General features: G+C 33.2%; 5 protein-coding genes across 5 annotated transcripts; all 5 read right to left on the reverse strand. All coding sequences in view use genetic code 12, as the record gives it.

The window, feature by feature from the left end:
* Nucleotides 1-336: 336 nt before the first annotated feature.
* Nucleotides 337-1,413, reverse strand: RBT4 (Rbt4p; the record flags this gene model as incomplete). Its single annotated transcript, XM_713699.2, has 1 exon — nucleotides 337-1,413. One exon carries the CDS (start codon nucleotides 1,411-1,413, stop codon nucleotides 337-339), a length of 1,077 nt encoding a protein of 358 aa, XP_718792.2.
* A 3,185-nt stretch (nucleotides 1,414-4,598) lies between these two features.
* Nucleotides 4,599-5,552, reverse strand: CAALFM_C107040CA (uncharacterized protein; the record flags this gene model as incomplete). Its single annotated transcript, XM_713698.1, has 1 exon — nucleotides 4,599-5,552. The coding sequence occupies one exon, from the start codon at nucleotides 5,550-5,552 to the stop codon at nucleotides 4,599-4,601; it is 954 nt and encodes a 317-aa protein (XP_718791.1).
* Nucleotides 5,553-7,226: 1,674 nt separating this feature from the next.
* On the reverse strand, nucleotides 7,227-9,386 carry CAALFM_C107050CA (ATP-dependent 5'-3' DNA helicase; the record flags this gene model as incomplete). Its single annotated transcript, XM_713697.1, has 1 exon — nucleotides 7,227-9,386. The coding sequence occupies one exon, from the start codon at nucleotides 9,384-9,386 to the stop codon at nucleotides 7,227-7,229; it is 2,160 nt and encodes a 719-aa protein (XP_718790.1).
* A 788-nt stretch (nucleotides 9,387-10,174) lies between these two features.
* CAALFM_C107060CA (uncharacterized protein) lies at nucleotides 10,175-10,693 on the reverse strand (the record flags this gene model as incomplete). Its single annotated transcript, XM_019475122.1, has 2 exons — nucleotides 10,175-10,480; nucleotides 10,688-10,693. The coding sequence occupies 2 exons, from the start codon at nucleotides 10,691-10,693 to the stop codon at nucleotides 10,175-10,177; spliced, it is 312 nt and encodes a 103-aa protein (XP_019330667.1).
* A 1,636-nt stretch (nucleotides 10,694-12,329) lies between these two features.
* DHH1 (DExD/H-box ATP-dependent RNA helicase) lies at nucleotides 12,330-13,979 on the reverse strand (the record flags this gene model as incomplete). Its single annotated transcript, XM_713695.1, has 1 exon — nucleotides 12,330-13,979. One exon carries the CDS (start codon nucleotides 13,977-13,979, stop codon nucleotides 12,330-12,332), a length of 1,650 nt encoding a protein of 549 aa, XP_718788.1.
* Between the last annotated feature and the right edge of the window lie 672 nt (nucleotides 13,980-14,651).

Here is a 14,651-nt window from a genome sequence, read left to right on the forward strand (position 1 = left end):
TCCCAGAAACATGGGGTATGAACAAATAAGAAATGTTAAAAACAAACCCAAAAACAAATATAATGATGAAAGTAAAAATAACAAAATTGTATGTTTAATAATCCAATGACTTCCAAAACAATATAATAAGTGAAAAATCCCAAAAAAAAGAAAAATTATAGTAATAACAATAAAACAACCAAGATAAAGTTTGAATACCCACTTATCATAAGGGGCCTATGCGTTAAATTTCAAACAATCCCAAAAAAAAAAGGTAAAACTGAAAAGTTAATAAAAAATAAATCTAAAGGGGGGAGGAAGGTAGGACATGGACAAGGACTAGGTCTAATAAATCATTTATTGTGGTCTCAAGACATTTTCAGCCATATAAGATTTACCAGTCTTTGGATCAGTACCCATAACGTTACCAGCTGGGTCGTAGGAACAAACAACGTATAATCCCCAGTTTTGAGCACGACAATCCTTGTAAGCACAACCAAGTTTGGTGGTTGATTTCCAGACAACTTGAGTGAAATGGTTGTATACAGAAGAAGAACCGTAACTGTAGCTTAATCCGTCCTTACCAGCTTCTTCGTACCAAGCTTGAAGAGCAGCAGCACCATCAGCATAACCAACAGCCAAGTTTTCACCATATTTACCACCAGAGTGTTGCAAGTTACCAGAACAACTGTATTGATCAGCAAATTTTTGAGCATATTCGTAAACAGTAGCATCCCAAGTCAAATCTGGAACACCATGTCTAGCACGTTTTTTGTTGTGAGCATCCAAGATTTGTTGAGCAAATTGGGTATCTTTAACACCACTAAAGTCATTACTACCAGAAGAGGAGCCACTAGCTGTAGTAGCAGCGGGTTGAGAAGCGTCTTTAGTAGAGTCTGGGACTTTGGCGTCAGGAGTAGCAACAGCAGAAGAAGTAGTAACAGCAGATGGACTAGCCTCAGCAGAAACTTCAGTTGTAGGATATTGGTCATCTGAAGGGAAGCCGCCACCCCCAATAGTGAGGGTTTGAACTTGAACGTCTCCATAGGTATGTTCTTCACCATAACTGTAATAAACACCGGAATAAACAATCTCTTGACCCATAATGGTAGTGGTAAAGACTTCGGTAATTGCAATACCATTACCACCATCAGCATCGGCAGTGGGTTCAGCTTCTGGAACAGCTGATTGTTGGATATCATCAGCTTCTGGAACAGCTGATTGTTGAATATCACCAGCTTCTGGAGCAGCTGATTGTTGAACTTGATCTTGACCTTGGTCACCACCAGTGACAGTTGCACCAACGGTAACAGTTGTAGCAACGGTGGCAGTTTCACCAACAGTAACACCACGAGTCTGGGTGACATAGGCGATTTCAGCAGTGGTTAAACCAGCAAAAATGGCAGCAGTAGTGGCAACTTGAGAAAACTTCATTTCTAGAATAATTTGATAATGATGGAAAGTTCGAAAGTTTGAAAGTTTAAAAGTTTAACAATAAAAAAATTGAATAAAGATGGGGTAAAGGAGTGACTAAAGTTGAGTAAAAAGTTTGTAAGGAACGACAAAAAAGTTGGATTTAAAACTCAGTTGTTAAATAATTTTGATATTGTATGTTGATGAGGAATAAAAGAAAGAATTTGGATGGACAGTTGATGGGAATTCTAATACCTATTTATATAATCTTTGGCGATCTTTTTTTTTCTTAGGAGAATAATAATAAAAAGAGAAAAAAACATAACATAACATACACTAAAAGGGGGAAATAAAAACAATTGTTTGGCTGGTTTCGAAACATAAAGAGAGAATAAAGAGAAAGACAAAGTAAGAAAAGGTACATATTGTTTTATTATTATTGGTTTGCGTGTCACAAAAAGGGGAACAATAGAAAAACAACAATTTAAGGTTGAATGAAATAAAATATTCTGTCCCCCTTTTTTGTGCGACGTTTTGAGTACAGTTGGAATGCGTGAATTGTATAAGGCGGTAGAACTTTCAAAAAAAAATAAAATAAACACTTGAAAATCCTGGCAGGGCGAGGCGAGGTCATACCACTGGTGGTGGTAGCACAAGAAAAGAATTTTTTCACGCGTCTAATGAATAAAAAAGCAGCAGAAAAACAAAAGAGAAGGTGAAACATGCATTAAATGTTAAGTCAAAACAACCAACAAATTGAAAAGAAATAATATTATTATGTTTAAGGGGAGCTACGGAATCGAGTGGAGGTGGTCTTTTAAAGCAAATTGCAAACGATTGTTGGCTAAAGCTTCGACAAAGTAATTAGACAAAAGTTGATTTGTCAATCATTTATAAACAATCTAATTTGTCTTAATAGTGATCAATGGGGAAGGGAAAGAGAGCAAAAAATTAGAGTATAATCCTAACTTTCAAGCAGTACGACTTGCAAGAACAGAAGTTATTAGCCAGCAGCATTGATTGATGTTATTATCCTATTGGATGGATATCGGTTTTATAGCAAGACCTTTTGTTGTATTATTGGCTTAGTTTGCTCTTGAAATTGAAACCATTAGTCGAGAAAAAAAAAGCTCTCAAAAATTATGACGTCAATTGCAAGTAAGAAATTCAATTTTTAACATTTCTTGACACATCCTCTTCACAATTTCAAAAAAAGGTCTAGAATTGACCAACTAAGAATTGAAAAAAAAAAAAAGAAACAATTGAAAATCTACAAACCATCGAACAATTAGTAACAACAACAACAACAGGAATATGCATTCAACCGCCATTTACATGTACAATCGTATTTACATTTAATCCAAATCTAAAACATTTTTTTACTTTTGCTTTACGTTCCTATTGACTAGCAATTACATTATTGGCTTAGTATCTTAATTTCATTTCTTTTTTTTCATCTCCATAGGATCCAAAAACCTTTTCCCTTTTCTCTTTTCCTTAATGCATTATTATTAATTTCCGAATCGTTTTTTGTTGGCTTTGATATTGCGTTCCTTATTATTTCTCCCCTTTTTTTCATTCAGGGCAGTGGGGGAGTGTGCGAGTGTGAGAAGAAAAAAAAAAGTGGGCCGGCGGATGTTTCAAAATTTGGTGGGACAAAAACAAACACCAATTTCGTCAATCCATTTAATTTGACGAGTATAATGAACACCAAACTTAGTTTATACCGGGATCTCTTATTCTTTCCTTCTATCTTGATTTCCTATTGTTTTCTTAGTTTGTGTCTTTATTCGGTTTGTCATCAGTGGAGGATAATTAATACTCACTTAGTTAAGACATCGGAGATTTCAATCCCGTTTAGAATAGTGGGTAATTTGTAAGTATGTTGCAATGGTGTGTGTGTTAGTATTTTGCCAGGTTGCATTTCCTGCAACAACACCAGGAACACTCCTCGTGTTACTGAAACGTTTCTTTTTTAATACTCTTGTATCTCTGGTAGTAACTTGCCAACCTGCCGGTGCTGCAATAATATGTACTCCTTTCAAAATTTTCATCATGATCATTCGAGTTTCCGGTTAAACTTACAGAGTGTAAACAAATAGGAAACATGTCTTGAAAATCCTCGTTCCTGAAAATCTGCATCCGATGATCCTTGATGACAACAACAGCAAGAGACTTGGTTTGGAACATGGATCTAGACTTTCTACTACATAACAACAACTTACGGAGAAAAATACAATTTCAAGCTTATGGTATAAAGCCTAAGATCTAGATCTATTCTTGTGATTGTTTTTGATGGATAACAATAACATGACTAGTAGATTTAGTTGTAGTCTAAACATTTGGCATCTGTGTAGTTTGTTTAGCAATTTCTTAGATTCTTCACTTTTTATCGGTTCCTCTTATCGAAATCAAATATGCCAAAGGAGCGGGTGGTGGTGGCTTGCCATACTTGAGAAGCTGCGACTTTTGAGGTGACGAGAGACGAAAATGATCAATCATAATGCACGACAAATAGAACATTCTCTGATGAAATTTGTCCATGCATGCATATACGCAAATTCATCTATGAGTAACTTACTCTGACTCTTGTTGCTGTTGTTGGTTTACCAGGAAATCTCAAAGTTTTATTATATGAATCGATTCTAGATACTCGCCAATGGCCATAACAAAGTGCGATTATAAATCACCATTAAATCTAAAACCATATAAGTTGATATATTTTGACTTCAGCTCTTTTCCCGTTTTTTCTAAGAGAGGATAAATTAGCTCATGTTTCAATCCATCAAGATGCAAATGCTGAACTCCGCCTTGGTTTCTGTTTTATTTGTTTCCGATTTGATTTATTTCATTAAAGACGTGACTACTTGCCTCTCTTTTGTTATTTTGTAAATTTTAGAAGAGGAGTATTATTGACGTGGATCTCTCTATAGATCAAAGAATCGATCGTGCAGTCTAGACCTTATGTTGAACAAATTAGAAGAGAAAAGAAATATCAAAACTGAAACGACAACCACTTTTACCATCCGTAAGGAACAGCAAGGGAAACAATAACACTAATAATTATAATAATACTATCAATACTATAGAATTGAAAGATCTCAATAAAAAAGGAAACAAATCACAATTCAATGGAACAAAAACAACAAGCAGCTCTAGAAACAATTTCATCTCTCCACCATCCATCTCCTCTCCTTCGTAACCAATCACGATCTAATCAATGGCAAAATATTAGCAAGTTCTTGTCCAATGATATTACCTGGCTTTTGATAATTGCAAATAATGTATAACCCCCAACCTTTTGCCCGACAATCTTTATAAGCACATCCTAATTGAGTAGTTGATTTCCAAACCACTTGTGTAAAATGATTCAACTTTCCGGCACCGCCAAAATTAAATCCTTCAGAATACCAAGCACTAACAGCATTAGCCCCTGAGGAATATCCCAAAGCCAAATTTTCTCCATATGGTCCACTGGTATGACGAAGATTGCCTGAACAATCATAACTACTGGCAACTTTGTTGGCATAATTGTATAACTCATTACTCCAAGTCAATGGATTCACTCCATGACTTGCTCGTTTTATGTTATGTGCCTCAAGAATTTGGCGACTAAACAGTGATAATTGACTATCATCATTGGTTCCAGAATTATTTTCTTGCGGTTGCGGTTGCGGTTGCGGTTTGGGTGCCAGTGGTGTTATTGCTGCTTTCACCTGTTGAACAATATTGGGTGGTGATGATGAAGTAGTAGGGGCTGAATTTGGTGTGACTACAAATACTGATGTGTGAGCAATAACCGCGGGACTTGCAGTTACTGTTGTTTCAGGTTTAGTTGGCAGGGGGGCATTATTGATGGATGTGGTACTTGGTGTTATTTGTACTGGTGATGGTGATTGAAACATTGGCTGAGAATCCGACTTTGGTTTTGATTCTGGACTTGATGGTTTGGAACTGGGAATCACTATGGTTGTTGTTGTACTTGTAGGGCCATTAGTTTCAAGTCGTTCTGTGGTATAAGTAGTCTCCCCACTTACTATTGTGACAATTTCTACCGTGACGTATTTTGTTTCATATTCATACACAAGTTTTGAACTGACTAAATTTGCTGCAAATGAAAATACAGCAAGAATAACCGGAAAAGATTGAAGGAATTTCATGACAGTTCTTCTTTTGCTTTTATCTCTTTTATCCACTTAATAGTTTTTGTTAATTCAACAATTGTGTTTATAAAGAGAAGAAAATCTTGTATATGAAAAACAACCAAATAAATTATAAAGGAATGACTAGAGTGAATTTATCAAAAGTTGATGAAAGAAAACCGATTAATAAAATTTTATTTTACAAAACTATTGATATTGATACCATTATATATAGTGAACAAGAAATGGGGAATATCGTTTTTATGATAGTACACTTTTTTTCTTTCTTTCTGAAGCTAATGGTGGCATCATGATTTAGAACAATTCTATAAACAACAAACAACACTTATTATCAATAACAATAAGAAAGAAAAAAACAAAAAGCTTTATTGAATTAGCTAATTCAGCTTTTGTTTTTTTATTTTCTTGTCCAATCCTTTGCGTTAATTAAAGTCACTTTAAAGTTATAGTATCAATGAAAACTAGTGATAGTTGGAGTAATCCATCCTAATTATAAACAAATATAATAAACACGTTTATGAGATTGGTTGATTCCAGTTAAAATAAACTCGAAAAAAAAAAGCAACTTGAAGAAATATACCATAGAAGTATATGTATGCTCAGACATATTTCATGTTGTGTTCTGAAGCTGAAAATAAAGAACTATTATCTATATATCACTTGGACATTGGTGATCATTGAATACATTGGATAGGAATGTTGCTAGAAATATGTAGTATTCATTCAATTCTTTTCGCAATTTTGAGAACCAGAAGGAATATGAAGAATACAATAAAAGCTTATTTTTGTGTTACATTTAATTGATTTGTCTTTTTTTTCGTGTAAATTATAATGCTACCAATAAATTTACTAAAAAGTAAAATTCACGCGTTTTGTGTGGTATTATTACTCACATACATACATAGTATATTCTCTATACTAATTAAATGTTTAATTAATGTATATGTACATTATATATATGTATCATTTACTGTCAAACCTAACAATTAAAAATATTCAGAAATAGAAATGAACAAAGGATGCAGATTTTTACGACCAGCTTTAGACGAACATTTTAATTGTGAAAAATATTTTTACATCAACTCATATTTAAACAAAGGGAAAAGGATGGTGGGAAAATAGAAAGTCTACTGTAATTATCCTAAATTGGTAAAAAAATGAAAGGTGTACTTCCTCACGCTATCCTCTTTTTCTTGTACTACGGTCACCAAGAGTTTTTGGAACAAAATCTTGATTTGTATGTTTATAACTTAAACACCACAATTGACGACAGCAATAAAAGCGGTCAAGTAAGGATTATAGAAAATGAAGTTAATAAACACAACATTCTTAACTTGTTCCCTTTCTGACTTCTTGAGACTTTCCCTTTCATTCTTCCTTTGTGAGTTTTCTTTGTCTTTTTTTTTTTTCACCATTGTTAATAATCGTATCATCACGGAATTTAGTTAAATGAACAATCGTGTAATTTTTCATCCTTAGCGAACTTCTGTATTTTGCTTCTTTCTGTGTTTGTGGTCTCCTTTTCTTTTAAACCTCAGTTCGTTTATGATATGAGAGAGAGCTGTAGCAGTAATCGTCTTGCTAATAAATTCTACAAGATAGTTAATCTTAATAGTTACTACTGCCATTATCAAGCTATGCTGCTTCTCTTTATGTATTACCACTGGATTTTCAGTTCTCTATATAATCATCCAAATTGGGATACTCGATTTCGAAAATAACGTCACCATCATTATTTCCATCCTCAACAAACTTACTCCAACTTTGTAGAAATTTATTACCACTTTGATTCATCAATTCTAAATCTCCTACAACACAAAGTTGTCGTTTAGGTCTTGTCATAGCAACATTTAATCTTCTTTGTTCACTTAAAAACCCAATCTCTCGTGAATCATTCGACCTTACTAATGTCAATATGATCACTTCTTTTTCTCGTCCTTGGAAACCATCAACAGTGCTAATTTCAATTTGACCGTCCTTATCACCATTAGCACTACTGCCAACTTCACCTCCCAACCCCATTTGTTTTTTTAGATTTTGGACTTGTGCCGAATAAGGAGCAATAACACCAATATCTTGTGGCTGGACCCCACTAGATAATAGTTTCTTAATATGTCCCTTGACAACTAATAATTCCATATCATTGTATTTAGAATCCCCATCAATTGATTCGCTAATCTGTTCAGGAAATTCACCACCTTGAGTGTCATACCATATACATTTCGTCATTGTATCATCGTTGATTTCAACGCCTGGTAAATCAACTAAACTAATTTCTCGCACAGAATCATCACATTTCAATTGATTATCATACAACTGCATACTGGGGAACTGCATTATACTTTTATTCATCCTATACTGGACATCCAATAATTTTTTGTACTTTTCACCGTGACAATGTTTCATTAATCTATCAAATAAAGTGGTTGCCAATATTGAAGCAGAGGACGACGACGACGACGGCGACGATGAGTTGCTCTTTTGTGTTTTTATAGTTGGTGGTAACTGCATATTGTCACCAGCTATAACTAATCGTTTGAATCTATTACTCAATAGTAATGGTATCCAACATTGAGGTTCCAATGATTGCGATACTTCATCAATAATGATTGTGTCAAATACAATACCTTCATTGTTATTGGTACCAACACTGTTTTTCAATTCATATGATCCAGATCCATGTAAAGTAGCAACAACAACCTGTGCTTGTACCAACAATTCATTAACGATTTTCCGTTCCCGTTGTCGTAATTCTTTTTTCAACAACTTTAATTCTGAGTACAATGCTTTCCGTTCACCGTATTTTTTACATTTTTTAATTTTGGTTAACACCGATTGAATGTCATTTAGTATTTCATTAATAATATCACGACCATAAGTTTTCGATAATATTTCTAATGAATGTTGTAAATTTTTCATTAATAATCGTGCTGGGTGTCCGATTCTGATTAATTTCATTGGTTCATATTTATCTCCAAGTCGCTCTAAAATGGTATCGACAGAAATGTTTGACGGACCACAAACCAAAACTTTTTCTCCTTTTGATGTCAATTGTTGAATTAGTTCAATTAAAGTATACGTTTTGCCCGTTCCTGGTGGTCCATGAATAATAGTTATGTTGGAATCATTAATTGCAAAGTCAATGGCTTGTCGTTGTGATGCGTTTAATTTATCATTGAAAAAATTGATCTCCCCATTGTTGTTATTGCTTGTGCCATTGGATTTCGGTATATACTGGCTTTCGCCTAACAAAATCTTGTGAATATCATTTTTATCACTTTCCTTCATTGCAAGAACTTTGTCCATGGTGGTAATCATTCGTTTATATGTTATAGAATTGGTTAATTTGACCAACCACATTCTTGCCAGATCATTGGTATTATTGTAATACTGTAAAATTTTGGAATCATCAGTTGATTCATCGACAGAGATTGATATCGTTTGTGTGGAAACTTTTATTACAACTGCTTCAATACCAACATCTGACTGGTCTTGGGTTTGGGACTCTTCCTTGTGATTCTTTGATGGCTTCTTTTTCTCTGACTTGTTGCTCAATGCTGACGATGTCATTTTAGCCAATTTTACTATATCCCCCGTGCGTAATGTCGAAGTGTTAATTTCTCCATCAGAAAAGGCTGAATCAAACTGTAGTTCTAATATAGTCTTCCCACCTAATCCTGTTCGAATATTGACAATTTGTAAATTGATTATTCCCAATCCAAGTTGCGCTAGTTTTTTGGGAGGGTAATTATTGATATAAGATGTGGTCAATGCAATATCTTCTTTTTGTTCATCCAATATTGCATCTTTAAATTGGTCAAATAATTTCATGGTTGGTTTGTAGAATGGTAATGAGACTATGTACGTTTACAGTTAGTATGTCTACTCTGTGTTTCAGAAGAAGAAGTAAAAAAAGACCATTCCATTTGTTTATTTGTTTGTATGAATCATGTTTCTTGAATCATTTGGAAGGTTATGACAAATGATTCATGCATCTGAGATTCATGTTAAGTAAATTGCAAAACAAGATGTATATTAGGTCCCCTCTGTTTTCTTGTATGAATACTTAACATTAAATTTGATATTTGATCATCCTGATTGACATTCATTCACGGGCAAGAATACTTGTGTTTCTGCAACCTTGTGGGACAACAACAACAATGTACTTGAACAAAATCAAATGATAAATGATCACAACTCTTCAGAATTTGGGGGGGTTAAGAAGAATTACGTACCTTTCAAGCTCTTGGGTTTTGGTGTTTGTTTCCAGTGGATGATAGTCAGTTCGTTTGGAGAAGACAGATGTAAAAAACTGGAAAAAAAATATTTACTATTTGGTACTATTTCAATCAAGAATCCATGTAAAAGCAAATATGACATACATCAAGAGTTAAAAAATCCTTTTAGTATTTTACTACCTTAAAGGTTCTATTTCACTTACACACATCAAAAGTTTAGAGTTTAATATTGTAAATAGTAAATCAATTACGTCGTGATAGTTGGTACATATATATTGCAAAAGGAACAAAACTTATCAACATTCATGGAATATTATGCAAAACTAAATCAATACCAAAACCATTCACAGCCATACACTTTCTCAATTCCATCTGATTTCATTAAGATGATTTTTGCTTAAAGTCATCTAAATCTCTACCAGTTTGTTCTTTTATGAATTTATTAGCTTCCTTATTAACGTAATCAAAAATCAAATTATTTTGTTTGAAATAACCACTCCATTTTAACATTGAAACAATTTTATCATAACAAGATTCTCCAAATGATAAATAATTACCAAACCAACGACGGAAATCTACCAGCAGAAAATGTGATGTATCAAATTGTAGACCAGTATTTCTATGGATCCCAGCCAATATCACCGAGATCAATACTAAATCTATTGCATAATGGGTTAATTTACCTACCTTTCAGAAATTAATTTCAAATTGAAAGTTGGTATAATGTTAGTTATTTTGCTTTCACTTCCTCCAAGAATATGACAGAATAAAGGCTTATAGTAAACGTAGCTATAACTTGTTCAAGTTCTTGCCTTCTTCGTTTGTTCCCCGTTTATTGGTACGGTACCTCTTTATTCTGTACAAAAAAAAATTTGCTCAAATCAATTAACATACACTCATAATATAACCTTGGTTTAGTAAAAAAAGTATCCTTCGTGTTTAGGCTGTTGTTGCAACAATTATGGTGATAATGCTGTGTAAGTTATGGAAAGGCTTTGATCGAGGGTTTGAAGTGAGTTTTGTTTCTTTTTATTTTTATACCACATTTACACGCATCGTGAAAAAACTAATTTCATGTTTTTGGAAATCATGTGATCAAGCTTAGGAGAGCTGAAATGAAGTCCATTTAAAATAAACAAGCAAAAGCTATCTCAACTTGGATCATTACTGTTGTTCCAGCTCTATGAGAATTTGTTTATTGGTGGGAACTAAATTCTAGCACTTGGTACGATATTCTGTATGCTTAAAAATTATGTAGTTTTTTGCAAAAATTTCTACCCAACTTTCTGCTCAATATCTTTACTTCAAAATAATACCAAAAATATGGCCGCCAAGATATAACATAACCTTTTAACTGCTAACATAAGTATAACTCATTATGAAAAACATGACTATATACTCTACTTAGAACTAATTAGCCATGTCAAAAATTGATCAGTAGTACTTTATCACGTGACACGTTTTATAATTATGAATGTCCCACAAAATCAAAATATACGAAAACTGAATTAGTTTCCCTTCATTCTGTGATTAGAAATGGAAGAACGACTACAATGCATTTAGTATGTTCAAAGGATTTCAAATGTTTATATATTTTTTGCATATTTCAATCATTCTATAAATTAATTAAATAATAACCATTAATTTCTTTAATTGAATAGTGTAATGTAAAGTAATAATAATATATAATCACCAATGAAAGCCCAAATTGAAAAAAAAAAAAGAAAAAAAAAGCACAGAAAGATTTTTAAATTTTTTTTATAATTTTTTTATATTTTTTTTAATTTTTTTTAGTTTTTTTTTATGTTAATTTTTATGTTTTTTAATTTTGTTTTTGGTAACTGGAATATAAAAAGCTTTTTGCAACGATGAATAATAAGGATGGCATTACTTTAACTTTGAGAACACACGTTTCTTGGGAACTCTTTCCCATGATTGTAACCATTAATATCAACATCCAATTCAAAAAAAGTGAATAAATACCCTCATTCTCTCGTTGGTTTATTCATATAATAAAATTTCAAAAGCTTTTATCAATGATCATATTCTCTTCTTTTAAAAACAACCTATCTTCTATCATAAAGCTCTTGCCATGGGTTCACTTCCAAGTAAATTAAAAAAAGACAAAACAAAATGTATATATATAGCAAGCAAACAATAACAGTAATAATAATAATACTTGTCACCTCCCTTTGCCATTGCTGAATACTAGCTTCAAATAAAACTTTCATCTAATTTGGAATAAATAAAAATAGTGATAATAAAATAAAAAAGCAACTCCATACAATTTTGAAGCACGTCACTAACATCTTCAATAAACTGCATAAACTAAAACAACAAAAATTAAAGCCAGCAACAATTAAAGCTGATGCTTTAAACTATGGTACAATAAAATACAAGAACAAATGAGGAATTGGCTTTTCAACAACAGCAAAATGGAGGGTGCATAATCAATAGAAAAGTAAATGTAAAAATAATAAAAAAAAAAGTAGGAAAATTATCATAAATCATTAAGTAAAGAATTGTTCTACCCGGATTAATATTGTTGAGCAGGATTTTGTGCTTGAGCATGTTGTTGTTGACCTTGTGGGAGTTGTGGAGGTTGACCTGGGTAGCCAGCAAATTGTGGAGGATACTGTGGATAAGGAGGGTATCCATTAAATTGTTGTGGTGGGATAGCTCCTGGTTGGTGAAATTGTTGTGGATAAGGTGGGAACTGGCCATTTGGATGTGGAGCAAATTGGTGTTGTGGGTTTGGTTGTTGTTGTTGTTGTTGAGGTTGTTGTTGGGGTGGCGAGGTTGATTGTTGCTGTTGTTGTTGTGGAGGAGGTTGCTGTTGTTGCTGACTCGATGAACCCAGATTTTCATCTTTCACTGGTTGACCTTTATACTGATATCCTTTATTATGAACAGTCTCATTGCCTTTTGGTAATTCATCGATTCTAAATGGTCTTGGAACAGCATCGGCGTTTTCTGCAACATATAAAGATTTATCAATAGTAGCAGGAATTGGTTTGATTTCAGTACCCAACTCTTGCTCAATTTTATACAATGAATATCGATCATTCCAACTCATTAAATTGATTGCCAAACCTAAATGACCGAATCTACCGGAACGACCTATTCTGTGCAAATAAGTTTCCGCCGTTTTTGGGAAATCAAAATTAATAACAACATTGACAGCTTGGATATCAATACCTCTTGTCAACAAATCCGAACAGACCAAATTTCTAACTTTACCTTGTCTAAATTCATGAAATACTTTATTTCTTGCCTGTTGTGGCATCTTTGCATGGGAGTAGTAACATGAATACCCCAACTCGGTAATCTTTTTGGCTAACAATTCAACTCTATTTGTAGAATTACAAAAAATGATCGATTGATTGATTTGCAATTTGCTGAATAAAGTGTTTAAACAATGTAATTTCTGCTTTTCCTCAACAAAAGCATAGAATTGGGAAATACCCTTCAAAGTCAACTCATCCATTAAGTTGATCTCATAAGGTTTGGTCAAATGTTTATCCATAAATGATTTCACGGCAAGAGGGAAAGTTGCTGAAAACAACAATGCTTGCCTGTTTGGAGGGAAAAATTCTAAAATTTGTTCAATAATACCTTTGAACTCTCTTGACAACATCTTGTCAGCCTCATCCATTACAAAAAGTGGACATTCTGATAAATCAACAACTTTTCTTGCTGCCAAATCTAATACTCTACCAGGAGTACCAACTAATATATGAACAGGATCATGCAATCTAACAATATCATCACGTAATGAAGTACCACCAGTGGTGACCATACATTGAGTGCCTACATGTTTGCCCAATGTTCTGACAACCTGAGACGTTTGTAACGCCAACTCTCTAGTTGGCACCAATATCAAAGCCTGCACTTTATTTAATTTAGGCTTTACCAATTGTAAACAAGGAATAATAAATGAAGCAGTTTTACCAGTACCATTCTTGGCTCTGGCAAGTATATCTCTACCGGCTAATGCCATAGGAATAGATTCTTCTTGGATAGGCGAAGGCTTTTCAAATCCTGCTTCGAATATTCCCATTAGTAATTCTCGCTTTAAATTAAAATCTTCAAACGATTTACCCTTTGTATTTAACACATCTTCAGTTTGTGGCCTAGTGTCCTTTGGAGGAAGATTTAAATTTTGTTTCCAATTAGTATCCGTCATATTGTTATGTGTGAAAATAGTATTTGATATATGATATGTGAGTGTATGTTTGGTCGAATGTAAATAAGACAAACTAAATAAAAATTAAGCCCAAAAAATTTCTAACAAAAGCTAGATGATAATGGGATAAGATCTGTGTATGTGAATTAACACTTGAATGAAATAGATAATCAAATGTGAATTTTCCGTTGTTGTAAAATAAAAAACCCCCAAAAAAATATAAACTTATATGCTGATGGTTCTCTATTTCTGTTTTCTGTTTTTAAAAAGTGATTTAGTCGTTCTGTTTTCGTTTGATACAATAATCAAAATAGATAAGAATACAATTGGTGATAGTATATAGGGATAAATTGATTGTTTAATAAGAATGTTGTAAAATGAAAATGGAAAAAAAAAAAAGAAGGAATTATATAGAAAAGTTGTTGGAAAAAAAGAATGAAAGAGGAAAAAAATTTTTGTTGAATCCAAGAACGAGTTGTTGTTCAAAGTTTAGGAAAGGGAGGGAAAGGAAGGAAGGAGAGTATGAGTGCGAGAAAGAAAGAAAAAGTAAGGAGTAGTGGAAAGATTAGGAAGATTGTTGGTGGTGGTGGCGGTGGGCAATAATTGGACATTGCGAAATGAGTGGCCAAAATCAACTCAATTGTTAGTGAATGAGTGCGAAAGAGAAATTTT

This window comes from Candida albicans, chromosome 1, assembly GCF_000182965.3.
Source record: "Candida albicans SC5314 chromosome 1, complete sequence".
Lineage (NCBI taxonomy): Eukaryota > Fungi > Ascomycota > Pichiomycetes > Serinales > Debaryomycetaceae > Candida > Candida albicans.